This window comes from Capricornis sumatraensis, chromosome 5 (genome assembly GCF_032405125.1).
Source record: "Capricornis sumatraensis isolate serow.1 chromosome 5, serow.2, whole genome shotgun sequence".
In the NCBI taxonomy this organism is placed as follows: Eukaryota; Metazoa; Chordata; class Mammalia; order Artiodactyla; family Bovidae; genus Capricornis; species Capricornis sumatraensis.
The window spans coordinates 123208475-123236334 of NC_091073.1; the positions used below are offsets into that span (position 1 = coordinate 123208475).

General features: G+C 58.8%; 1 protein-coding gene across 1 annotated transcript in view; it reads right to left on the reverse strand.

Annotated features, from left to right (window-relative positions):
* Window positions 1–1845: 1845 nt before the first annotated feature.
* Window positions 1846–27860, reverse strand: part of PTPRN2 (protein tyrosine phosphatase receptor type N2) — a 472364-nt gene continuing 446349 nt past the window's right edge. Inside the window, exons 17-22 of the mRNA XM_068972473.1 lie at window positions 26299–26418; window positions 25116–25282; window positions 20451–20504; window positions 17816–17880; window positions 4505–4578; window positions 1846–1917 (exon numbers count right to left, since the gene is read on the reverse strand). Of these exons, the coding sequence (XP_068828574.1) occupies window positions 1846–1917; window positions 4505–4578; window positions 17816–17880; window positions 20451–20504; window positions 25116–25282; window positions 26299–26418 (552 nt within the window). The remainder of the gene's footprint in view (window positions 1918–4504; window positions 4579–17815; window positions 17881–20450; window positions 20505–25115; window positions 25283–26298; window positions 26419–27860) is intronic.

A 27860-nucleotide genomic window follows, 5' to 3' on the forward strand; every position in this document is an offset into this window, starting at 1 on the left:
ACCCGAGACTGTTTCATCCCTTTCTAATGAATAGACTCGCAGCCACACGTGACACTCTGGCCCCCTGTACACACCCAGCTCCGCAAATAAAACGAGAACTCAGTATGGAGCTCCAGGGACGCACAGTTTGTTCTGGCATCTAAACGCCCACAGCTTCAGGAAACAGGATGGATGGGACACACAAAAAAAGAACCCAGAAAACTGCTCTCATCCAAATAAAGACCGCTCAGATGTGAAATCAGAAGTTTAATCAGACACAATTAAATATATTTGTATATCTCACACTGAAGACATAAACTGTAAGGGATTACGAGTAGGAATATGCTTCCTACGTTCAGATAAACTAGTTTCCATTAACTGTTTAGATTCCAGGTAGAGAAACAGCTTTGGGAAGGAAATGATCGACATGTTGAAGCAGATACGCACGACAACACCATTTAGAGACACAAACGGTATTTTGGCATCTTTCTCCCCATCCGGTCGGCCACCTCCCCTGTCCCGTGTTATGAGGCGTGGCATCTGTTTAAGATGCCCGGACGGTGTGCCACATGGGAAGCAGAGGGCCCAGGGTCACCGGAGCGTCTTACTCCCTAAACTGAGGCAGCGCCATGCGGAGCAGCCGCACAGCCCCCTCCACGTCCAGCTGTCCTCAGTCCAGTGAAGCACACTCTTCTGTTTTGGGGTGGGGGCGGTAACTTGGTGCCCAAGTGCCGTTTTGGCAAATCTGAAGGGTCGCTAGACGCGTGTCTGTGTGACACGGGAATCTGCCCGAGAGGCCAGGAGCCTGAGCCCCGGAGGGGCCCGGCTGCCTCCGCTTCCCAGGTGCCTGGATCCCGTGCAGGAAAGAAGCAGACCTCCCTGCCCTTCCCCCACGGTGTGGGCACTCCTGGTCCTCTCTGGATGCCAGCAGGGCCCAGGCCTTCCTGGGGAGGGCACCACGCAGGCCTGCCCTCCATTTTCATTACCCCTCAGGGAAGCGTTTAGCTGCATCTGAGTGAAATCCAGTATCCCTGCCTGGGCAATCTCGTGGACAGAGGAGCCTGGCGGGCTACAGTCCATGGGGTCGCAAGGAGTCGGACACGACTGAAGTGACAGACACACGTGTAAACCCCTATTTGTTGCTAAAAGCCACGTCTGGAGGTTGGGGCTCTGCCAGGGCCTTGCCAAGTGTCCCTGTCTGCTGGCCTGGAAGGAGGCACTCTGGGTGGGAACGCGTTTGCCCCAGGGGCCCCTGGTTGTCCTGGGGGAGTGGAAGTTTGGGAGGGGCTCTCACTGTCTCCCAGCAGTGCTTGGGGGAGGGTGTGCAGCAGCCCAGATCGGATGAGGAGCTGGCACGACTGTGTTTAATGATCTACCCCAAGGCTGCAGAATGTCGCCGTCACGTCCACCCAGCTGCTGCGGAAGCGGGCGGTTTCTCCCGGTGCACAGTCATAAGGACAAACGCCAAGTATGTCTTCTACTGGGGTGGCCTGGTGGCCCCTCTGGGCCCCGCCCTGCATGGCTGACCCTCCAGAGAGTGACAGGTCACAAACCAGCCCTCTTCTGGGGACCACACTGATGGTGCCGTCCATATGACATGATTGGCAATTAAGAACATGGATGTGTGTTTTAAGGAAAAATGAAGTTTTTTCAAGAAATCGAGAATAGAAGAACTGATTGCCCCCATCATTGCGTCTGCCTGTAGACCTCCCTTTATTACTTGGCTGAACAAGAACACACGTTTTAACTGCTAAGCTGCGCTGACTGCAGAGTCCTAAGGACTAGATTACTAGGCAGCTGCCGCAGGAGAGGCGGGCGCGGCGTCCGTGGGCGCTGACGGGGCGCCGGTCGTGGGCGCCTCCGGCCTCACTGGGGAAAGGCTTTGAGGATGGCGTTCACCTCCTCGGCCACGGCCGTCAGGGCGAACTCGAACTGCTCCTGGAGGGACAGAGGAGGGAGACGTGAGCGGCGCCCTTCTGCTGCAGCCGCGGGCTCCGTGTGCCACCCTGCGGAGAGAAGCTGTTTAGGGAGGCCGGGAAGAGCTGCAGGCTGCTGCGGGAGGTGGGCAGGGCACGGGTCTGCGGGCGGAGGCCCGGAGCAGACGGCTGCGCCGTGTTCATCTCCGCTTCTGTCGCTGGAGAAGCTGGGGAGGACGTGTGAGCGGGACAGTGGCTGCCGCAGGCTCTGTGCGCCCCCTCCCCCAGTGCCTTCTGACCCCAGCCCCAGCATGGCCCCTGAGGGGTGGGGCTGGATGCAGCCTCCCGTCCCTCTGAGACTCACTGGAAACGGTCACAGTCACGACCCCTCGGGGTTCCCTGGCCTCAGAATGGAAAGGGTGGTACTCGTGCTCTTTGAAAATCCTCCCACCATCCGGCTCAATCCGACTCACTTCCGTTTGCCAAGAAACCTCGTCTCACCCTCCACTGTGCCAGCTTAGGCATGCGTGTGCCCACGGACACCAGTGCACCTGGGACGGGACACACTTCTCGTGCAGGCGGAACCTGCAGGACTGCTGAGTAGAAACTAGGGGCGAGTCCCGGGTGTCGGAACCGTCTGCCCCTCCAGAAACGGGGGCTCGGCAGACAGAGGACAGGCCCACTTGTCCGGCAGGCTTCCCGGGTCCACAACCTGCTCCCAACTCGGCATGCACACTCGCAGCAGTGTCCCCAGTACTTCCCCGTCACACCAAAGAAACTAGAAAAGAGCAAACTATGCAGACTCCCCTGATAGCAGTTAAGGGCTTCTGATGGAGGAGAGCCCTATCAATGGCTTAGATGCTTGACAGCTCCAGTCATCAGCAGACTTGAGCCCAATGCCAGGAAGAATGGTAAATTTCCACTGAGTGGCTGGTACATAGTAGAAACCTGTGTGCTGTTCTGCGCTCAGTCGCTCAGTAGTGCCCGGCTCTCTGCGACCCCAGGGACTGTAGCCTGCCAAGCTCCTCTGTCCATGGGATTCTCCAGGCAAGGATACTGGAGTGGGTAAACATTCCCTTCTCCAGGGGATCTTCCTGGTCCAGGAATCAAACCCGGGTCTCCTGCACTGTAGGCAGATTCTTTACCATCGCAGCCACCAGGGACGACCTGCCAGGTTCTAGCTCAGAGCCTCTGCTGGCGGCCACAAGCCTCCCGAAGCACAGTGGGCTCTCCCGGGGACGAGCCTCCAGGCCCACGTGCAGCGGCCGCCTGGGGCTGGGTCCCGGACAGTGAGCCAACCCTGGATTCCTGGATGAGCAGGCCACCTCCCACGGCACAGGCAGCCCAGCAGGACTGCCCCGCCAGGACCCCTGGACCCGAGGGCTGCCTGTCACTGGGATGGCAGGCAGGGGCCGGCAGGGTCCAGCTCTCCCAGGGCCCCATCCACTGCCGGTGGAGGAACAGCGAGCGCCAGAGACCTGGCCGCTAGGCATGCGCTCCGGCTCCACCCGGAACGGTTTCCTGGCTCTGCACGAAGGAGCTGAGTTGGTTTTGCCTCCATGCTCGGGGCTGACTTTGACCACGTGGAACCAGCCATAGGGGCCCATGAAGCTGTTCTGAGAAACGACCTTCGGGGTCAAAGTGTGCTTGCCGTGCTTACTAGGCACTGGGCTCCTTCCCGCCCGACAGAGCGGGCTGAGTGAAGCCTGTGCACCCTCCCTCGAGGCTCAGACGCTGCCCTGTCCCGTCTGTGGCGTGGAACAGGGCCCAGGAGCTGCTGACACCCTGTGGGGACAGTAAGACCCCAAGCTGGGACGATGGGGGTCCCAGACCCTCACTACTTGGCACCGGAGCACAATGCGGCCTGGTCTCCCGGGAGGGCTTTTATGATTTTTAGAACTGAAATCCTCTGCAAGGGCGGCTTTAGTGGAGGCGCTGATGGCACCCGGAGAGTCTGGGCCACGCCAGGAAGGAGAGGACCCTGTGCAGGACGTGCGTGTGGGGTGTCTGTGGCTGGACATGGACACTTCTGCAGTGCTAAGGGAATGGGCCAGCACGTAGACGTTGGTTCCGGCTCCAAGGAACCCAAGGCTGTCCAGGGATCTTTAGGCTCTGCTCCTTTCACTGCAAACTTAGCGTTTTCAGTAAGCTCAGGGGCCCAGCACGGCCCGGGGACACTCTGGTGACCACCGTCCTAATAACCTCGCAGTGGGGCTGTTTCAGTAAGCTACTCAGGGTGCTCAGGGGCCCAGCATGGCCTGGGGACACTCTGGTGACCGCCGTCCTAATAACCTCGCAGTGGGGCTGTGGCTGTGGGCTTGGGCGGAACACACCACACACGTCGCTGGCCTCTGATGGGGAGACCCCGCTGTTCCCCCACTCCCCCCGTCTGGCACACGGAGGGTCCCAGGCCCTGAGGTCCAACCGCATCTGCTCAGGCTGGAACATTGGGGCTGCAGCTGGAGCCACCCCGACCTCCTGGGATGGGCAGCTTGTGTCCAGTCCCGAGTGGAGGTGGTGTGGGAGGCAGCTGGCCAGCCTGCACCTCGCTCCTTTTGAGAAAACCGCCCCATGCACCCCGACCCCGAGCCCCAGGCCTGGCCGGGTACCTTAGTCTGGACCATCCCTGGTCGCTGGTCCCGCAGATGCTCCAGGGTGGCGGCAATGTCGATCTCCTTGGCGCCTGCAAGACACACGCTGGGCTCAGATGGCGCCGTGCACGTGGGCCGACAGATACACGCTGGGCTCACATGGGCACAGTGCACACAGGGCAGACAGATACACGCCGGGTTCACATGGGCACAGTGCACACGGGGCTGACAGATACATGCCAGGCTCAGACGGGCACAGTGCACATGGGGCCCCTCACCCGCTGCTGGGGCCTCTGGGCTCAGTGGCCAAATGACGGTGACCATCACCCTTCAACTGCCTGGCCGGGAGGGGCATTTCGGGGTTCACACAGGAACACAGGGCAAGGCAGCTTTCGTTCGTGTTGGCTCAAGAAAGCTGGGCTGCTGCTGCTAAGTCACTTCAGTTGTGTCCAACTCTGTGTGACCCCATAGGCGGCAGCACACCAGGCTCCCCTATCCCTAGGATTCTCCAGGGAAGAACACTGGAGTGGGTTGCCATTTCCTTCCCCAATGCATGAAAGTGAAAAGTGAAAGTGAAGTCGCTCAGTTGTGTCTGACTCTCAGCGACCCCATGGACTGCAGCCCACCAGGCTCCTCTGTCCATGGGATCTTCCAGGCAAGAGCACTGGAGTGGGGTGCCATTGCCTTCTCTGAAGAAAGCTGGGCAGAAGCTTGCATCAGAGGCAGATACACACACCACGGCAAGCCGCGGCCAGGACAGACTAGGTCTTTACTCAGCTTTATTTGGTGGCGTTTCTAGATTTTTATTTTTTTGGCTGTGAGACTTGTAAGATGTCTGTTCCCCGATCAGGGACTGCACCCCGGCCAGGGCAGTGAGGGCACTGTCCCAACCACAAGGCCACCAGGAAGTCCCGGCGGTTTTCAGAGAACGGAGCCTGTGAGCTTTAGCTTCTCCTGCATAGGGTTTTCACTTAGAGAAATGAAAAGGCAGACTAACCTCGTCCATCTTATACCCCTAACCCTGGCTTCTAAAGAGCTGCCTTCTGTTAGAAGCGAGTGTTCTCACCACTAAGGAAGGCTGGGGCGCCCCGTGTGCTCACGGGCGGGTTGGTGCTGTGGCCCAGCGCCCCTCAGACGCGTTCCCCCCTGCCCCGACTCCAGGTGCCCCGGGGGCTGCGGAAACAATACTATTTAAGTTAAAAATGCAATCTCATGAATTATGAATTCCACATATACTCTCGTTTTCCTGTCTTGCCAGGACCTCTGGTAGGTGAACAGTGAACAGGACTGGGTCCCCAGCGCCCAAGCCTCTTACAGGTCAGAGATGAGAGTCTGCAGTGCGATCTTGCCAGATGCGGGGGCTGGGCGGGTGGCACAGTGGGGTTGGCCGGGACCCACCCACCAGGGTGTCCTGTCAACACTTCCTCTCACACATCAGGCCCGTTACCACCCCCCGTTCAAAGGAAATCAAGGCTTTGTCCGGGTCTCAGAGCCGGTGATCATTGGACCCAGACGTGGAAGAAACCCTGGGCCGGCCGCCTCTGGGGCAGCTCTGGCCCCCACCTCCGTCACACCTGCTGTGTGTGGCTTGGATTCATCAGACGGAGACGAGCCTAGTCCTTTACTATGAAAGCCTCAGGGGCCCACGGGATCCAGACCTAACCCCTCTCTGTTCTCTCTCAAGTTTGCTCAGCTGCATCTTTGTGCCTCGAAACTGGTTTGAAACACTTTTCCAGCAGCCGTTTGTGCCCGAAAGGCTGGTCTGACAGGAGGGCCAGCATGCGGTCTTGGACCCCCGTTACTTGGTTGCCCTGAGACGGCTCCCTGCAGGGCTCCACGTGGGGCCACGGGAGGTCCCCTCCCCAGGCTGTGTCAGGGCCACCCTCCAGTCAGCTGCTACAGACAAAATCTCTCCGGCTTTACTGCAGGGATGCTGGGTGAGGAAGCAACAAAGAGGACAAAGAAAGTGGGTCTTTAAAATATGGAATGCCAGGGCACGATGTCTCAGAATCAAGCTTAGCCTGAACCCAAAACTCTGCAGTGGAGGAAATCAAAGGAATGCTTAAAAATGTGTAGCTGGAAACAGACGGAATGGGTTTATCAGCTGGCTCAGGGCTACTGTCTCCCTGCACGTTAGGACTGGAGTAATTAGTCACCTGAGGCATGCAGGGAGACGTTTTAAGAGCACGCCTATGCAGGACCTCTTCTTGGGGGTGGGGAGGTGTGACCCTGCACCTTGTTCAGTGACCCTGAGCATCCTGGTGGCCTCGTGGTGCGGGAGTGGACAGGCCACCTCGGGGCGGGCGGGGTGGGCAGTGTCTGTCCTTCTAACAGGCTTCACAGATGGTAAAAGGATTTACTTAAATCCCTCAAGCACGTAGGAAGCTCCCTTGAGCACACTCAGATGGAGTCCTTTCTACAAATCCCATTCTACTGACCACACATTAGAGTCCAGGTGAATAGATACACGTGGTGCGCTGCCCAGGTCGAAAGGCATGTGAATAGTGGCTCTTTGTGACCCCATGCACTGCAGCAAGCCAGACTCCTCTGTCCTTCACCATCTCCCGGAGCTTGCTCAAACTCATATCCATTGACTCAGTGATGCCGTCCAACCGTCTCATCCTCTGTCGTCGCCTTCTCCTGCCTTCAATCTTTCCCAGCATCAGAATCTTTTCCAACGAGTCAGCTCTTCGCATGAGGCGGCCAAAGTACTGGAGCTTCAGCAACAGTCCTTCCAATGAATATTCAGGTTGATCTCCTTTAGTATTCACTGGTTGGATCTCCTTGCAGTCCAAGGGATTCTCGAGTCTTTTCCAGCACCAAAGTTTGAAAGCATCAGTTCTTCAGTGCTCAGCCTTCATAGATGCAAATAAAACTCAAACAGAAGACGGGCTAACAACCAATACAAGGGAGGGCACAGTGTGGTTCGGAGGACAGGCTTCCAGTATCTTCTACTCGAGCGAGTCACCACTGTTCAAATGTGAGATGAGTGTATGTGAGTGGTTCCATGGTCTTTAAGCTGGTGACTCCAAGAATGTGCAGCCGAGGTGGCTGCAGCCTGTGGGTGTGGACCCAGCCACATACGAGGTGAGTGTGCAGCCTGACCCATCTCTCCCAGTGCCCGCGGCCCCATGGGCACGCTGCAGACTGCAGGCACATGGGCTGGCCGGCTGTGTCCGGAGAGAGCCTGGCCTGCTGCCATCCCGGGCACCACTCGGTACTCAGGAACAGCTGGGGCTTTGGCTCCCTAAGGCATTCAGGGGCCATCGGCTTGGAGGTCATATATTGGTTAAATGCGTTCTTAAGACAACAGCGGTTTTTTAAGCTTTAGATAGAAGTAGTAACCATTAAACGAGAAACATTACAAGAGCACTAGGGTTAAAGATATTAAAATTGCTTTTTTTTTTTTTTATGATGAGAGAATCAATTCGAAGTGGGAGAAAACCAAACAAATAGGCCACCGGCGCCTCTTTCCCAGGCCTGCATCGATTTCTCCCGGAGCTGGCCAGCTGGCAGAGGGAGGCGTGGGACTCACGATCTTGGCCACGCTACCTCCTCCCACGTGACCGAGGGGCTGCGGCGCGTGGTCAGGAGCCAGCCTCGTCTCTCCCTTCTGCAGCGCGTCCACGGCGTCCTCGCTGACGTCATGTCAGAAACAGAAATACGTTCTGGTCGGACTTTTACCCAGAAGGCTTTGCGAACCGCACCGCAGGGACGCGATGCATCCTTTTCAGCATGAAAGACACCACGTGTCGAGGGCACAAGACAGAAAGGCCTGAATGTTGCGGGAGGAAGCTGTCTCAACTCCGCCCTCTGGGGGGTACCCAGAAAATGCTAATTACACCTGAAGGGACCAGGGCCGGGGCGGAGCTGTCCGTGTGCTGAGCTGGGCCCCAAGGTCTGTGCTTGTTTGGCTGAGCTCCGTTTTGGAAGGAAGGGCTGGGCAGTGACGGGCAGGGGCTGTGCGAGTCCTCACCCGGCGGTCGGCCCCAGCGGCTGTCACCGCAGCCAGAGGGCAGCCTTCCTCCCACTCCGGGTGCCTCCAGGTGGGGGTGCCCCCTCCAGACCTCAGCCCCACACTGACGCGCGCACACACACACACACACACACACACACACACACACACACGCACGCTCTGTCCTGGGTCTTCTGTGCATGTTTCTGGATGCTCAGAATCGATGAGAGTTGTCAAAATTACAATTAGGACGATTTTTTGCAGGCTCTCTAGATTAACTGTAATCTCCTGTTCATGAGGTTTCGCTGGGATGGAGACAAATGAGCATCTTGTGCACGGATAACTGGGGACCTCAGAACCCAAATAGCCTAGGTACTTCTCAAGCTTTTAGAAACGAACTCGAAAACATTTTTTTTTCAGGAGAAACTGGGATGCCTCCACATCGTCATAAAAAACGCAAGTAGGACTGTGTGTGTATCGCCCCAGTAAGGTAGCCACCACGTAACATGCCAGGAGGCGCCGGAACTGCGTGACGCGTCCGGCGATGCTCCGTCAAGGCCACCTGTGATGCGGTGCGCACCCCTGGGACCAACGCCCAGACCTGGAGCCTGGCACCGCCAGCCTGCGAGCACTCGGCTGCTGCAGATGCAGGCTGTCAGGAAGGCACGACTGTTAAACTCGTAGAGGAAGGGTGGGCGGGAGGCCAGGAGAAGCTGAGAGTCGCCAGACGCTCGCTCCCTGTTTGGATCATCCCAACCCCGACCCCTGATCACAACCCTAACCCTGCCCCGTGATCAGCCCCCCAACCCCGCCCCTGATCACACCAACCAAGTCCCTGACCACCCCAACCCCGGCCCCTGATAAGCCCCCAACCCCAATCCCCCCCAACCCCCCCAACCCCGCCCCCTGACCCCCCCAACCCCGCCCCAATCACACCCCTAACCCCACCCCCTGACTACCCCAACCCCGCCCCTGACCAACCCAACTCCGCCCCCTGACCAACCCAACTCAGGCCCCTGATAAGCCCCCTAACCCCACCCCCCTGATCACCCCAACCCCGCCCTAATCACACCCCTAACCCCACCCCCTGACCACCCCAACCCCGCCCCTGACCAACCCAACTCCGCCCCCTGACCAACCCAACTCAGGCCCCTGACCACCCCAACCCCGGCCCCTGATAAGCCCCCAACCCCAATCCCCCCCATCCCCTCCAACCCCGCCCCCTGACCACCCCAACCCCGCCCCAATCACACCCCTAACCCCACCCCCTGACTACCCCAACCCCGCCCCTGACCAACCCAACTCCGCCCCCTGACCAACCCAACTCAGGCCCCTGATAAGCCCCCTAACCCCACCCCCCTGATCACCCCAACCCCGCCCTAATCACACCCCTAACCCCACCCCCTGACCACCCCAACCCCGCCCCTGATAAGCCCCCAACCCCAATCCCCTGATCACCCCCAACCCCACCCCCTGACCACCCCAACCCCGCCCCTGACCAACCCAACTCCGCCCCCTGACCAACCCAACTCAGGCCCCTGATAAGCCCCCAACCCCACCCCCCTGATCACCCCAACCCCGCCCTAATCACACCCCTAACCCCACCCCCTGACCACCCCAACCCTGCCCCTGATAAGCCCCCAACCCCAATCCCCTGATCACCCCCAACCCCACCCCCTGACCACCCCAACCCCGCCCCTGACCAACCCAACTCCGCCCCCTGATCACCCCAACCCCGGCCCCTGATAAGCCCCCTAACCTCAACACCCTGATCACTCCAACCCAGCCCCTGATCACCTCAACCCCGACCCCTGATCACAACCCTAACCCCACCCCCTGATCACCCCAACCCCGCCCCTGACCAACCCAACCCCGGCCCGTGACCACCCCAACCCTGCCCCAATAACACCCCTAACCCTGCCCCCGATCACAACCCTAACCTGTCCCCTGATCAGCCCCCAACCCCGACCCCTGATCACCCCAACCCCGCCCCTGACCACCCCAGCCCTGCCCCCTGATCGCCCCCAGCCCTGCCTGATCATCCCCTAACCCCGCCCCCTGATCACCCCAACCCCGCCCCCTGATCACAACCCTAACCTGTCCCCTGATCAGCCCCCCAACCCCGACCCCTGATCACCCCAGCCCCGCCCCTGACCACCCCAGCCCCGCCCCTGACCACCCCAGCCCTGCCCCCTGATCGCCCCCAGCCCCGCCCCTGACCACCCCAACCCTGCCCCGATAAGCCCCCAACCCCAATCCCCTGATCACCCCCAACCCCACCCCCTGACCACCCCAGCCCCGCCCCTGACCACCCCAGCCCCGCCCCTGACCACCCCAGCCCCGCCCCTGACCACCCCAGCCCCGCCCCCTGATCGCCCCAGCCCTGCCTGATCATCCCCTAACCCCGCCCCCGATCCCCCCCACCACACCCCTACCCTGCAGTCACAGTTGGGCCACACAGGGGCAGAGACCTCCGCCACGGTGACCTCACTACCTCCCAGCACCACGGCCTGAGTGACACAGGCGCTATGCTGGACACACAGGGCCCAGGACACACTCGGCTCCCGAGTGGACGAGTCAGAATTCTGAGGGGACAGCGAGTGGTCATCTGGGCTATGTCTGTGGCTGCAGAGAAGAGGCGGGGGACCCACTGAGTCCCCAGTGACACGGAGGCTTCAGGAGCAGGGGTCTCTGAGGGCACCCCCCACCCCACCGGCCCCATCTTCCCCAGGACCTGCATGCGGGGCCCTGGACATGCTCCTGAGTCCCTGCAGGGTCAGAGCACGAGGGCAGAAGTGCGGGGGAGCCAGGCCTCACAGACCCACGGCTGCCCTGACCGGGGAGACCCTTGTTTCCCGTGGACTGTGGGACGAGTGCTCCAGGGGAGCTGGACGCCAAGTGGCCCCCAAACCCCCATCAAAGGCCCTCCTTGTCCCCCTGGCCCCCCTCGGCCCCTAGTCTGTTTCCGGTTTAGAAGCTGAGAGTGTGGCCAGCTCGCGGCCTGGCTGGGGGCTGTACCATTCAGTTTCTCAGCGGACGGCAGCTCCAGACCCCGTTCTAAGGACTCCTCGCGCCTCCTCTCCTGGTGAAAGGAGATGCAGGGGCCCAAGGAGGCCCCAGGGGTGCTGTGAGCTCCTGAGGGCATCACGGACGTCAGGACTTGTCATAGAACGTTCCACAGGAGTTTTTTTGGGGGTCACTGATGCAAAGTGACCTGGTTCCCGACCCTGCTGCCTGCTCAGAGCACCTTCTTAACACAGTGTTTGGACTGCCACTGTCCAGCGACTGGGTGGCTGTGCTCTGGGACTTCCTATCACCCGCAAGGGATGAGAGGTCCTTGGCAGGAGCAGAGACAGGCCCTCACTGCCTGGTGAGGAGCTGTGAAGGGGCCGGGGCATGGCAGTCTTCCTGGGCCCCAGCGGGCTCCAGGGAGATGGTGCGTGGGTTTGGGGAGGCAGCCAGGGTCCGAGTGGCCACAGGGCTCTGCAGGGCACCTGCACAGCAGGGGGACTCTCCTGGCCTCTGAGCTGAAGTGATGCCACTCAACACGGACAGCCAGGCCTGCCAGGGCCAGCAGGACAGACGGGGACGACATTCACGGGGACGGGGACAGTCTGGGTTTGGGGGCGAGTGAGAGAACCCAGAGGACAGGCTGGCTGCTGCCTGTCCGGATAGGAGGCACTCTGGGAGAGACAGCCCTGAACCGGCAGCAGGGCGGGTCCAGCCAGGTTCCCGGCTTCTCACCGGGCGCATGAATGTGGGCGGGTCTGACCCCTGAGAGGCACGGGGGAGGGGGTGGGCGGCCACACCAGCCAGGAGCCCCTGCTGTAGCCCAAGGGGCACGGGGCCCCTGCCTACCTGTCGTCAGGTGGGAGAGAGGGAAGAACCGTCAGCTGTACCTGCCCAGGCACGGTCCGCAGGCTGGAGACCATTTCGGAGGCCAATTGCGGGATACGGTTCACAAAACTATCCAGATCAGATGATGGGCTTGTCAGGAAGTTTTCCAGGAACAGCTGGTTCCATTTTGTCTCATTTCTCTCTGATTAAATTCACTTTGTGTATCATGTCACCCAGGCCTGGGTCACACCCCCAGCCATGCCGCTCCTGGACCCCTACCTGCGGCCTCCCCCCCCAACCTGAGTCTCAGCTCCAAATGGAGAGACAGACAAAGGAAGAGGTGGGTGCCCATCACCTCACGGGATACAAGTTCTCCATGCAAAAGGAAGACTCTCTTCTCCCTGGTTCCGAATTCTTCTCTCAGCCTGAAACTCCAACAAGCTGGAGACAGGGTCTTACCACCGTGAAGCCACGGAGAAGGCAGACCAGTCTATAGAATCCATCTTCTGCTGGGTCTTCGTGCTTCAGCCAAACATAAAATTGAGACGTTTCTCCCTACGTACCCTGCTCTTTGCAGCCTGCCTCTCCCAATCAGTCCTGCCTGTGGAAGGGTCATCCATGGCTGGGGTCACCTCAGGCCTCCCTGCAGAGCCCCGTGGGCACAGACCCCTGGGGTCCTGCCCCGCCCCAGCCCTCTTGTCCAGAGGCGCCAAGTCAGTCCTGCCGGGACCAGCTCTATGTTTCTTCCCCGTGGCACCAGGCAGACCCGAATCAGTGAGCCAGCGGTTCCAGGGCCCCGTCTTCCGATCTCCGTCTCCCCTCCCTGGCGGAGTTTCCGCTGCAGCTGTAACAGACCAGCTGCCCGCTCCACCCTGTCCCTGGACCACGCAGCCTGGTGGCATCTCTGCTGTGCTGAAGCCCCCGCCAGCCACTGGGGCTCGGCCACTTTGCAGCAAGACCAGGGCTCTGCATTGCCCGGCCATCGGGTGCTTCCCAGTAAGTCCCCAAACCTTGGCAATCTGCTTTCTCAGTTTGCAACCAGGTGTCAGAATCGGTGAGCCCTGAGGGCCCTTGGTGCTGTGAGGATGGCTACAGATGTACACGGGACTCTGTGACGGGGGCGAGGGGCAAAGTAGACCCCAGCCCTGCACCCCAGGGCCTCGACGGTGCTCAGCACCCCACTGAGCTGCGGACACCGCCCGCTTCTCTCTGCAGAGTGCAGGCCCCAGGAGGGTGGGCTCGCCTCCCGTTGCTCGCCGTGTAGACCTCCTGCTCAGTTGATAGCAGGGTGGAAAGGCACTTCCGTGCTTCAGCCCAGTGTTTGCTGAACGGAGGAATAGGACGGCAGTGGTGGCCGAGAGGAGCAGAAGGACCTGTGAGAGGGGAAAGGGGCTGGGGAGGGGCGCCTACCCCACAGTCCGGGCCGGGACCCGGGTCCTGCAGGAAAGAGCTGGCGTGGCCCGGAGTGAGGGGTCTCCTGGGGCCACTCTCACATCCTACCGACCGCCGTGAGCAGAAAAGACCAGTCAAGGGGCCACAGAAGCGGAGATGCAGGGTGAGGGGCCCAGGGAGACAGAGAGACAGCGGTCTGGGCACACGTGCACGAGCCCCTGGCACGTTCCCTGCAGAGCTATCGCATGGGGCCTCCTGCCTGGAGGCCTTCTCTGCACCGTGCGCGTGGCAGGCCCTGGGCACCTGTGCTATTGGGCGCTCAGCACGTGACCAGTGTTTCAGTCTCACCATGTAAGCTGCCGCCTGTGACTGGCGGCTGCTGACTGAGCGGCACAGCTCTGGAGGAGTGCTGGGTTTTAAAGTTCAGGGAGAAATGTTATTTCTCCCAGAATGGGAGGAAGTATTTGCACCACCACGTATCTGATAAGGGGTTGATATCCTCAGTGTATAAAGAACACCCACAATGCAACAGCCCAGTTAAGAGATGGAAGAAAAGAACCTGAATAGGCATTTCCCCAAAGAACATATCCAAAGGGTCAACACACACAGGAAAAGATGCTCGACATTTCCAGTCTGCAGGAAAATGCAAAGCAAAACCGCAGCGAGACCTCACGGTGACCAGGACAGCTACTGTCAAAGCCCCAGAGGACGACAGTGTGCAAGCGGGTGTGGGGACGTCAGCCACAGCGCTGCCCTGTGAGCTGCTGCTGGGGGCGGGAAATGGTGCAGCTGCCGTGGAAAACAGTGATGGGAGCTCCTCGAGAAATCAGAACAAGACCACATGACCCAGGAATTCCGCTCTGGGTATTTCACCCCAAAGAACTGAGAGCAGAAACCAGGCAGATATTTGCACACCGTGACTGGAACAGTAGTGATCCAATAGCTGAAAGGTGCAGGGAACCCGTGGCCCCGGATGGACGGTGAACAAGGTAAGCATGGTCCGTCCCGGGGGGAACGTTACTCCGGCTCAACCAGGGAGGCGGTCCCGACACCTGCTACAGCACGGTGAGCCCCAGGACATGACGCTCAGAGAGAAGCCAGACACAGAGGGGCACACCCATGTGTTTCCACCCACTCAAGGTCCCTGGAGACGTCGGAGCCACAGAGACAGGGAGCACGGGGCGGTTATACGCCCCCTTGGAAGAGGAGATGTTCACCAATGTCACCGTGTGACGGGGAAGCGGGAAACAGGTGGGCTTGCTGAGGACGGAGACCAGGGGCTGGACAGACAGCCACGCAGGTGCTGGACATCCACGCATGCTCTGTGCTGAGACCACTTAGAAGCAGCTCCCAGCCGCTGCGAGCTTCCTGGGCGTCTCTGGGCCCACCTGCGGACTCGGGCCCACGCTCTGTGTCATGCGATGAAATCCCAGTCCTGCGGCTCCCGCCAAACAGAAGGAACGGCTCCCAGGCTGGCCCGGCCCGCGGACACCCCAGTGGCCGGGGCTCAGGCGGCACAGCCGGCTTCCTAGAGGTGGGGCTCCTGCTGAGTGGCCCTCAGCCAGCGAGGCTGCCACCTCCCGACAACCCAGCCAACGCGATCCTTGGGAAGCCCCCCATCTGTCTGGTGCTCTCCATTCATTTAAAAAATTGTGGCGAAATATGAAAACCCCTGGGCGAAGAGACGTCTCGGACAAAAATATAACAGGCATAGCTTGGAGCCGCTGCGCTCTCTCCTCCGTGAGAGGGGAATGCCACCAAACCCTGACTCTACCCGAGATGTTAGCCCTGAGTTAGAAGCGTGTCCGAGGCCACAGGAAGAATACGCAGAAGGATTTTCTGGGGTTTCCTGCTTTCCCACCAGCTGGCAGAGCAGCAGCGCTAACAGACCAGGCCCTGGGTGGTGGTCCGGCCTGGCCGCTGAGCGCCCCCGCGGCCTCGGGGCCCAGGGCTGAGGCGGGGGCCCGGCCCCAGCAGAGGCCTCCTCCAGCCCTTCTGCAATTCATTGCTTTTAAGCGAAGGAGACGGGAAGAAAGCATTTGTGTCCAGGCCCGCGGCCTTTGATCATTAGACGAGCACAGGCGGCCAGACAAAGGCGTCCCCACCGCCCGGGCGGCACGGCCGGGCCCAGGACAAAACCCTGGTGGCTGCTCGCCGGGGCGGCCCGGGAAAGGGCCCCTCGCCGGCCGAGGGGCCGCCCTGCCCTTTGATCTGCCCCGAGACCTCGGCCGGGCCCCGGGTCAGGGGATGGCTCAGCGTGGGCCCCTTGGGCAGAGGGGAGCAGGTCAGGGGCAGAGTGAGGGGTGACTGATCTCAGAAAGGGCCCAGTGCCCACCCTCCCGGGCCGGTTCCACACGGCTGGGCTCACATTGTTGCCGCCAGCCTGCACTTCCAGTGGAATCTGACAGGACGCGGCAGGCAGACCGGCTGCTGAATGCGGGGGCCCAGCTGGGACGGGGAGTCGCTGCCCCCTGCCCTGGGCTGTGGCTTTGCTCAGTGCCCGGTGCTGTCACACCGGCGAGCTGGACACCGACCCCCTCCAACACTGCTGGGGCCCGCTCCTCGGGGGGAGCCGGACTCCACGTGGCGGTGTGTGCCCGTGAGGCCGCGTGTCACCTGCCCGCGCACAAAGATGTCTCCTCAAACGTGTGAGATGACCCACGTTCTCGGAAGGTGTTTGGTTTAGCAGGTGGAGGCACTCTGGGCCTGACAGCGGGGGGTGGGGGGCAAGGGTGGGAGAAGGCAGGAGTCCCGCGGAGACTCTGGGTTTGCAGCAACCATACGCTTGCAGATGAAGAGAGACCCAGTTGACGAGACAGAGGCACACTAGAGTTAGCTTTGTGGATCTAAGACCAAGCCGCGTCATTCAGAGCCGTGCGCTGGCAGCGGGCTTGCTGGTGTCTCAGCACTGCGCTGCCTCAGGGCATGAGAAGCAGCCCCTGGTGTATGAGCCGGGCCCACCGTCCCCCAGACCCTGAAGCCGGCAGGGAGCCTGCGGCGGGGGCGGGGGGGGGGTGGTGGGGGTGAGGGCTGTCTGGGCCCCTGCTGCACGGAACCCGCCCATGCTCTCTAGTCCCGGGCGTAACACGACGGCCATCGTTTCATGTTCATGCAACCATATCCTTGGGCTAGAGGTGCGTTCTGCTTTTCTGCTTTTCTTTTAACCAGGAGAAGATGGAGCAAGAAAGACGCCTGTTTCAGAGTTGCTGGCACTTGTCTGACTATGTATAGAAACCTGTTTCTACAACTGGTGTCTGCTCTTATTGCCAGGCAAAGGGTGAAGGGTGGGTTCCTGGAAGCTAGGCGCCCCAGCTAAGGACACACATGTACGTGTGTGCCCACGTAGAGGAGATGGTGTTTTCTCAGGCAGGAAGGAGAGCGTGAGACAGCGCCCATCCCAGGGCTTCCTTCCCAAGCCCCCAGAGGCTGAGAACAAGGAGGGGCCCCACAGGTCAGACTGGGGTCTCCCCGCTGACATGTGCCTGGTTCCCCCAGAGGCGGGTCCGAGGGAATCTCCCACTTGGCTCTGGAGCGTGCTGGCCTTGCAGGGGACACCTCACAGGTTTGGCGTGTAGAGCATGCCGGGGAGCCGCCAGCCCCCTCAGTCCCCGCACTCTTGGGGGCTAAACCCCACCCAAGCCCACAAGCTCACCCAGGGTCCGTGCTCAGATCACAGTTCTCTGAGCCCAAGCGCCCAGATGCTGTTACACACAGGGCATCTGAAGGGGGGCTATTTCAGAGACAATCTCCACCAGAGATAAACGGGGGCCCCTGAAGAGGCAGTCTCCACCAGAGAGTCTAGGCTCTGAATTTTGCAAATACAGTTGGAACAACAGGGAGGGTTTAAGGCTCTTCTGAGCCACCACAGCCCTGGAAGATCAAGATGGCCTTCTCCCCACTTGTGACGTTAACACAGGACGCTGATCGCCCGCTGTGCCCTGAGCCCGGCATGCAACCCCGGGCGGAGGTGGTGACAAGGGAGGGCCCTCAGAAACGAACGTGCCTGCTGCAAACAGCTTCCCTGCGAGTCAGAAGAGGGGCAGCAGGCCAATTTCCCCAGGGCTTTCTGCGACTGCTGCACCGAGGTTGCCATGGCAACACCATCCTGCTGGAGCCTCACAGAGCAGCCCCTACCCGGCTCTTACCTTTGGCCATCTTATTGAGAACCATGTCGATCAGGACGTAGGTGCCACTCCTGCCGGCGCCGTCACTGTCAACAGAAGGAGAGAGATGAGGACGCAACAGGCCATGCTGTCCCCACTCCCCACGTGCCCACGACAGCGTGTGCCCTCGAGGTCCAGGGGGCCCACGGGAGGAGGGGAGGGTGGGCAACTGGAGAGGAAGAGACACGGAGTGGGGCATGGGGGGTCAGGATGGGAGGGGGAGGAGAGGGAGGGAGGAGGGGGAGGGGAGGAAGAGGAGGGAGGGAGGGGAGGAAGGGAAGAGGAGGGAGGGGGAGGGGGAGAGGAGGGAGGGGGAGGGGGAGAGGAGGGAGGGGGAGGGGGAGGGGGAGGGGGAGGGGAAGAGGAGGGAGGGGGAGGGGGAGGGGGAGGGGGAGGGGGAGGGGGAGGGGGAGGGGGAGAGGAGGGAGGGGAGGGGAGGAGTCGACGCTTTCTTCTGGCCTGCGGGCCTGCGCTAACAGCAGTATGGATTAGCTATTGTGCCTGTGTTGATTTGTTCCTTTCTTCCCTTTTTCTCGCCTCTTTGGTCAAAGATTCAGCAAATTTTGTCAGGGAAAAAGGAAATAAGGAACTGGCTGGCAGTGTCGGAGCTGACGGCCCTTGTATTCGGAGCCTGCAGGGGGCTGGCTGTGGGGCAGGAAGACTGGGTGCAGGCCTCAGGCTGGTCCACCCGATCATCCGCTGCACTGCGGGGCGCGTCCGCCCCCATCACCTCCTCCAGCCGCCTTGCAGTCTCCCTCAGCCCCGGTGGAAAGTCCTCCTCTGGACGAGGGTTGTGAGAGTGTTCCGAGAGACGTGGCTCAGCAGCAGGCAGCAGGAGGAAAGGAAGGCGGCCTTCTGGGGGGCAGCCCGGCGTCCCTCGTGCGGTGCCCTGAGTGGGCTGTCGGCCCAGCAGGCTGTCCCCCGTCCATGGGCACTCCCGGCGGAACCCGCTGACTTGGCAGGGAAGTGTCTCCGTTTCAGGACCTGGGGACCAGCGTGGCCACTGCGTCTGCCCTGTCTCAGACCTGCCGGCCGGCCGGTAGCCCGGGAGCCTGTCGGTTGTCCTTTCACAGCAAAGAGTCACTGGGTTTGGCGTCAATGTATTTCTCAAAGAGCAGAAAAAGCCTCAGGTGGAAAGAGAACCACTCCGCATAGTGCTGTTGGGTGGGGACACAGCCATGCCGAGGCCCCCGGTGCCCCAGTGACATGCCGGCTGCCGAAGGCTCCTCCCAGACCTGCCTCGGAGCCAGCGCCGACCGGAGCTGCTCCTTGGGCGGGTCAAGGGTGTTCTGGTCCACTTCCCGGGGACCCAAACCACTGTGTACTCCTCCTCCCTCAGACACACCCAACACACACTCAGATGCAAGCGTACACACACGACACACACGCTCAGACACATGCACACACAGACTCAAAGCACGCACTCACACACACACTCAAAAACACACTCACTCACACATACACACCCACAGAGATGCACACTCACTCAGACACACACACACAGACAGGTGCATGCACTCACACACACACTCAAGAACACTCACATACACACCCACACAGATGTGTGTATGCAGGTACACTCAGACACATTCTCACACACGTGCAGATGCAGACACACTGAGACACATACTCAGATGCATGCACACACAGGCACACACAGTCAGATGGGTGCACACACTCAGAAATGCACACCCAGTCACACGCACAGGCACACACTCAGATGGGAGCATGCACTCACACACACACTCATGCAGATGCACACACAGACACACACACGGGAGCATGCACTCACGTGCACACTCAGGCACACACAGACACACACACGGGAGCATGCACTCACACGCACACTCAGGCACACACAGACACACGGGAGCATGCACTCATGCACACTCAGGCAGATGCACACACAGACACACACACGGGTGCCTGCACACACGCACGCAGACACACACACGCACGCAGGTGCATACACAGACACCCCCCCAAAACACACGCACACCCAGACACACACTCAGATGGGTGCATGCACTCAGACGCACACACTTAGAGCCCACCCAGACGAGTGCACGCACACACACGCATGCGCACACCCTGGACGGAATCGGTGGACTCAGTGCTCAGTCTTTGGAGACCTAGTTCTTCTTCACCCCAGACCGAGGGAACAGTCTGCGAGGCGTTCTGGGAGCCAGAGCACACGTCTTCACTGGCGCAGGCGGGTGCGGAGCTAGCCCTCGGAGGGAGCTCTCTTCCAGGGGCTCTCTCTTCCAGGCTGGGTGTAACCTTCTCAAGGACACGAGCCGCTGAACTTCCACCCAAAGGCCACTCCTTTGATTCCAGGTTCTGTCCCATCCACCAGTGGCCCCAAGTGCTTGGCACAGGTTCCACATGTCTGTAAAGGGTGCTGGGCTGAGACCCCACCACACAACACACACCATCTCAAGGTGCTCGTGTAGTGGCCCCGGGAGGTTTAACACAAAATAAGCTATTATCCTCTGTTTCCTTAAGAAGCACCAGTTAGATATGTCATTAAGCAATTGGGAAGTTGAGCTCCTATATTTAACAGTGTTTACTTCTGAGGCAGTGGACACATGTTAATCCAGGGTGAAGCTGTACTTGCCTGCAGTGGACAATTATTGGACAAGAGCGGCCCCTGTAGCACTTGTTTACTTTTCTGAAATAGAGAGAGACACAGAAGTTATGATTATGTGCTAGGCTCCGTGGCAGTCACCAAACAGCCCGCAGCCAAAGCAAACAGATCGTCTTACGGACATTGTTCTGCAATGGCCTGTTTTGACAAAGAAAATCAAAATTACACACACATTTTCCAAGGTTTATTTTTCTTTCCAATATTACATTATTAGACAGAGCTTTGGAAACAATTCTTACATTTGTGCAGTTTGCTTTCTCCCTTAATAAGTATGAACTCTGGCCTCGGGTCAGCCGGCCCGTCGGCTTGGGCCCCCCTTCCCCTCCCCTCCCCTCCCCTGCTATTGACTAGTCCGTTTGACTTTTGTTGTTGTGGCGTGTCTAGACTTCTCACTGAAATTTCTGAGTTTAGCAATTTACACGCTGAATTTCTTACAGTCTGGCGTCATACTAGAATGTACTATTACCGTGACATCTCAGAACAGCATCTTAAAGACCTTTCTTGATCTGTCAGTTTTGCAAAGACACCTAAATTTTGGAGAAACCTCAACTATGTCCAAGACAGGTTTTTCCACTTTTACAAACCTGATTTTATGTAAAACAACTCTTGTGCAGATTTTAGATCAGAGTTTATGCAAATTAACAAGAAGCATAGATTAGGATTTTGTACCCAAGTCCTAAATCAAAACAGAGCACAGTTTAATATTTACTGTGTAAGCTGAAATTTCTTGTAATTCAAGGAAAGACATACACATGTTTACAAAGTACGTCCAAGTTCTTAGGAAAATCTTCCCAAATGAGGAAAAGCAAACACAGAGCTTCGGTTAACTGCGAGGAGAAGTGTGTGAGCAGGTGTGTGAGACAGGCTCTGAGTGTGAGTTTACACAATTTAAGACGGAAAATAAAATTTTGAAAAGGATGACGGTGGAGAAAAACCTCTTACTTCACACCGGAAATGGGAAAATGTCACACTTCTCTGCCAAGGCTTGTCCGCTCAGCAGGGCGATAGCTGGACATGGACACCAATCAGCGGGTCCTTTTGCCACGACAGCCTGGGAGGGTGTGGGGCTGGGAGGAAGCCCCGGGTGGCGTCTGACGGAGGAGCCGAGGGGCATTCCAGCATCACGCACAACGATGCTGATGTCCAGACATCGGAGCTGGGCTGAGCTCCCTCTTATGCTGTGGACTGAACCGAACAGGTGCCTCTAAGGGAGGCTCCACCCTCCTGACCAGCAGGACGGCCGGCAGGCCTGGCCGTGCAGTCCCGGTAAGACGGGCCTGGAGGTGGCCACGCCTGGGCCCAGCCCTCCAGCTGCAGGTGAGGACCCGGGCCCACAGGCTGCTCCCCGAGGCCGCGTCATCGCCACTGTGCAGCGGCTCCCTGCTCGGGCTGGCAGCTGGGCCAAGGCTTGGGGCAGAGGGAATGCGGATGGCTCAGAGCTGAGGGCGCATGGGCGTGGGGTCCCCAGAAAGTGCTCTGCCCTCTGAGGATGAATGGGATTGGAAAACAGACCCGCCTGCTCCTCCTTCTAAGCCTCCCTTTCCCGACTCAGGTTGTCAAGGCAACGGGAGCTTCAGCTCCGACAAAACAGATGCCAGAGCCCGAGGACGTGCCTCAAGTGTGAGCGGCGGGGAGCCCGCCAGCCCCACGCAGGTCGTGTGTGTGCGTGTGCACAGGTGTGTGTCCAGGCGTGATGCACGCACTGTGTGTGTGTGTGCAGAGCTGCGGGCTGGGGCGGCTTGCTGCTACAGGCCCGGTGCCTTCAGAGGGCAAGTCATCCTGGACGCTTCTCAGTGTGCACATCTTTAGTGTGTGGACCACCTCGGCTTGGCCCCTCCAGTTATATTTCCTGCCTGAAGGTCCTGCCTGTGTTTCTAAAGGCTAGACCCAACTTTTGGTCAGTTACCCAGTTTTGCTCATTTTTTTTTCTGATGGGACCAAGCACAAATGGGTCCATTAAAAGAGAAATAAACATAACACGCAGGCAGTCTTCTTTAAACTGTGCTGGTTTGGCCAAGAACCACATAAGGAGTCGGCAGGCCAGTGGAGCCTCCTGTACGGCTGGTCAGGCCGCCCTGTGGCAGGAGGCAGTGAGCATCACCTCCCTGGCTAAGAATCGTCGCTGAGACGCGGGTTCCTGGCGGCACTGGCTTCCCCGTGTCTGCAGTCCCGGCCTCTCCTGTGGCACCTGTCTAAAGTGTCATTCTTGCACGCGTGTTGTGACCGGCTGGCTTGTGGGGGACCCCAGGGAGGTCTCACTGCAATTTGACATCCACGCCAGCCCTGCCCTGTGCTAACCCTGCTTGTCGACAGCCACGAGCCACCGCGGAGGCGAGCAGTGAGGTCCGGGGTGCTGCTGCGGTGGAGAAGTTTATCACAGAGAAGCAGGCACTTGTGTTATTACCACACAGAGCATCACAAAGGCGAAGCAGAAGCAGCACAGAGCCCACACAGCGTCCATCTGGCCGACCCGAGACAGCGCCGCGGGCTATTGGTGGAGAGGAGGAGCGCACGGCTGTCTGGCTTACTTTACTGGAACAAATCGTCAGTCAGCAAGAGGTCAGACACTGAGAAAAGTGGCCACCGCGCATACTGGAGCAGGAGGAAGTCACCGAGAGAGAACGGTTAGTGATACAAACCGACCCATGGGTCACTGCGTGAGAGGGAACCGCCGTGCAACCACCAGCAGGCAAAGGCCAGAGGGCGTGAGAGGCTCAGAAAGGGGGCTTCCCACAGTGTCCCTGCAGCACAGTCACAGTTTCCAATGATCACTTTTGTGACTATGCAACTGGGCTCATATTACTAGCTGCAACATCACAAAAATGACACCGGCCACCGCTAAGTAGCTGGCAGAGTAAGGGTTGTCCGGTTTACAGAGAGCATGTCCGTTTTTACAGAGAGCAGCATCAGTGATTGTCAGTGCACACAGCCGCGAGAGAGACAGAGACAGGGAGAGTTCTTCCAGAGCAAGGCCCTCGCATGTGATGCTAATTATCTCTTAGCGTAGCACTTTCTCTTTAAAGTGTAAATGTGCTCCCTCTGGGTGCCAGAAATATTTAATTACACATCTCGGTCTCTGATGATCGCGCTCGGCCAGAGACGGAATGAGCTGGGCCTATTGCTCAGAGGGGGCCACGCGGCCCGCTGCCCTGCAGTGACCAGCGTCTTCCCAGCCATCTCCTCTGCTGGACAGAGAGTCTCAGAGCAGCGGCCGCGTGGGAGCGCCACGAGCCCTGAGCATGTGATGGGACCAAGGCCTGGGGCCGCGCGAGCAGCCCCGACCGGCGTTCTCCAGCAAGATGGGCCCGCGGGCCCATACGCATCTCATTTCCCGAAACCTTCTCGGGCCCTGTCTCCTGGGACTCTGGAGAGAGGGAAGCGGGGGAATCCGATCTGTCTTCCTGACGGACTGCACACACAGAGGGTGGGTTGTGGATTGTCCGATTCCACACATGGATATGGAGCTGGAAACACGCCCATATGCACATATGAGCAAGTACCCCGGTCGGAGCGCAGGGGTGGCTGTCTGTGCAGCTGCGCCCATTCTGCCAGTACTGACTGCTTTTTGAAGATTCTATCAGGAAACGGGATCTAAGCAAGGTTTTTAGAAATAAATTTGTATTAAGAAAATGTAAACAATGACCAGGCAATTGGGATGGGTGGGGGCGGAGGCACGTCTGGGTGTGTGCCACGCACCCCCTGCCTCCCTGGGGACGGGCTGAGGGTGACGGGTGTGACGCCAAGCAAGTGTCTCTCCGGGAGCTGTTTCACGTGCTATTTGATACAAAGGGTTATCTAATAAAAAAAGACAACAAGCCCTGTTTTGTTTTTCCAAAGTGGACTAAAGAGCAGTATCGAAGTAACCTTCAGAATCTGTGCCCCAAGTTCAAGAGACCCAGCTTTACACTCAGAACCCCCGCTGACGACAACAGCAGTCGCCATTCTGACCTCCCAGGAGTTACGTGTCTGTGAGCCGTTCAGACACAAGTCAGTTTCTGACCACGTGCAGTTCAAGTGCGTTAAAGAGCGTTTTGCCTTGACTCTCCAATTTCTCGTTTTGAAGATTTACTGGAAGCCTACTTCCAATCAGAGGTTCCAGGGAGCGTGGAGTATGGTTCTGGGTAGCCCTCAACATCTTCATTTTCTTTCTAGATGTTTAAAACAGTCAGTTTTGAAACTGCACCACAGATACAGGATTATGTGTGACCCCAAGCCAGGCGTTTTATCCAAGGTCACCCATTAGCTAGTCATCTGGGCCTCATTCTCACCACCATCTCTAAGCAGCCGAGTAGCCAAAACTCTGGGCTGTATTCATCCATACCTCGTGAAATAAGAACCCCAGGAATTCTTCCCTACGTGAAGAATCTTATTGATAACCATGACCACATTTCCACAATTCTAAGATACCCAGCCCCACTAGCATCTAACACCTCTAAAGCTACAGACGCCTTACAACCAACATGTGAGTTACCACAGTCTCCCCCCGCTCCACTGCAGATAACACGGATGTACCTGTGACATACAAGCATAGGACAGACGGTACGTCTTACAGCAAACAGCCCCTCGGACCCAGACGTCCCCTCTCTCTGCGGGCAACCCGAGTGCGCTACCCTGCTGGCGGGCTGCGGGTCTTACCTGCGGAAATCCAGGAGGGACCTGGTGGAGGAAGGCACCCCCTGGTCATACCAGCTCAGGAAGTGGAACTGAGTCACCGTGCGGGTCTCGTTCGTCTGCAGGTTCTTCAGGTAGAAGCTCCTCACGAGGAAATCCTCGCACCAGATGTGCTCAGAGACCAGATGCACCTGGGTGGGGGGAGCGGACAGGGCGGGGGCGGGCAGAGAGCGTGTCGGCTGGGGGCCCGGCTCCCCGAGCATGGAGCCACTTTGTGGGGAGGGGGCTGGGGACCCTGAGGGCAGACTGCACGCGGCAGGCGGGGGGCCTGTCCAGCTTTCCAAGTTCAACACGGTTTATGCAGAAGGTCACTTTGTGCTGCTTTTTCTACATGTCATTCAGGGGCAAAATAGTCAAATTATTGGGAAAAATGCGTTACAATCAGAACGAGTGCACTTTCTGTCTTTTCCAAGCCATATAAACCTCCAAGAAAAATCACCAGAAAAAAATTACACTTTCGGACAAAAACTCAAACGGGGCTCTATCCTCACTGGCCTTTCCTAAGAGAGGCCCCACCCAGCTGCAGAAAGCCGAAACCGAAAGGTTCGTATAGACGCTGCCAGGCTCTGAGCGCTGGGAGCCCAGGTGGGGACCCCAAAAGCATGACAAGCTTAGAGGGGAACATCCAGGCAGGCGTCTGAGGTGAACCCTCCTGAGGGACTCTGGTGTTCTGACGAATTTTAATGGGAAGGGCACACTCTGTATTGGTTTAACTGCCCAAGGTTATTTACTTCCTTCTTGATGTGGGCAAAAAGCCAGCCAAGGAAACGAGCTGGCCAGCAGGGGACCCACGAGTCAAAAGGCCGAGTGGGCGCTATGGGCACGGGCCCCGCGAAGGAGCGGGAGCCGGGGCAGGCGGGCGGCGAAGAGCCAGGGTCAGCAGGGGCCGCTTCCCGAAAACAGGCCCCCGTGAGCCCTTTCTTGGGTGCTTTCTGTCCGAATTTGGATTCTTGGAATTTAAAAATGGAAACCACGCCCTTCCTGGCAGAGTTCCTGTGGCACGGCTGTCTGCAGGGTCTGCTGACCGCAGGGCTGGGCAAACCTCCTGGGGCTTCCAGGGACGGCGGCCCGGTGTCTGCCCAGGACGGGCCCGCCCACAGCTGCCACGGCCCCCTGCCCACGGCCCGGCGGGCGCCCTGGGAAGTACCTCGTAGATGTGGTAGAGGTTGGAGCCCTCGTCGGGCCAGTAGTGGTAGCACTGCCGGACGCCGTTCTCCGAGAGGGGGGTCAGCATGACGACGACCACGCAGCCGCTCTCCCACACCATCTGCGGACCGAGAGGCGGGTGAGGCGCCGAGCCCCGCCACGCGCGGAGTCAGCGCCCCAGACACACGGCGCACGCGGCCCGTCCCCGGGAGACTGGTGAGGCGCCGAGCCCCGCCACGCGCGGAGTCAGCGCCCCAGACACACGGCGCACGCGGCCCCGTCCCCGGGAGACTGGATCCTTAGGCAGTGAGCTCTGCCTTTGCAGCTGAGTACATGGGCCCAGTCTGCACGTTCCAGGAGACACTGCAAACAGGATGTAGTGAACCTGTTCCACGCCTTAACACCCCTTAGGTTCCCTGCTCCACTCAGCCTCGGGTCCTCCCTGCTGGTCTCTGACGTGCCACAAACAGGCCACCGGGCATCGGGTGCTGGGCCCCAGGCAGGCAGCCTGCCGGCTCGGACACGCCGCTGTTCCGAGGGACACGGGGGAAATCACGGGCACGTTTGTATGCTCGTCACCACCGTGGGACCAGAGAGGCAGTCTGCTTTGTGGAGCTGCCATCCCACCCAAAGCTGACTCTGGAAGATTTCTGCCCACGTGCGTTACAGAGAGTGTGTGCCCACTTCTACCAAAATACAGCAGCTCTGCCCAAAGGGCATCCTGAACTGACGGTCATCCACCGCAGCCCCTACACCAGCTCCAGGACGCGCAAGCAAACGGACCCGCATTTGAACACCAGACCCGTGGAGACACACAGGCCCTCGAACTCGACTCCTTTTCAGACACGTGTCAAAGCCAGTGGCCGTGGACTTGGAGCTCATTCGCTCAACTCACTGACTCTAAGGGATCCCCGAGCAGCCTGAGGACCTGCTGGCACGTTAAGTGCAGGGACAAAGTCTCCGCGTCCCCTGTGCTGGGTTACGCTAACTTCTCAGAAGTCTTTACAAACAACTGCATCTAGATGTGAAGTTGGTATCAGAGCTTCCATTTCTTTATTCAGAGCTTCCATTTCTTTAAAGCACAGATTTAACAATCTGATTAAGAGCTTGTAGTTTATAAAATCCACATAACTCAGATATAAAATGCTTTCTTTTCATGTTCTTGGTACTGAGTTCCCCTTTAAATTATATTCTGAAAATCAGACGTGTGCGCGATGCTGTCTCTTTTAATACTGGTGTCTCTTTTAAATTGGCGGGGGTGGTATCACCGCCACCCCTGTGATAGAAACAGCTAAGATTCTTAAGGCCCCTCATGGTGTATCATCCGCAGTAGAATTTAATGGGAGTTGCTGCAATGTTTACAAAAAAGCCCACACAAACATGAATTACACTCAAGCCCACACGCTCCCCTCTTCTTCAGCGCAAATCCAACAATCAAGGCGGACGCCCTGGTCTAAGCTTCGCCAGCTCCCAGACTGGCCCTAATCGGCCCTTCTTGCACGCCGCGGTTTACTGCCTGGAGAAGGTGCGGAAGCTCACTGAAGCCATTAGGAAAATGAGGAG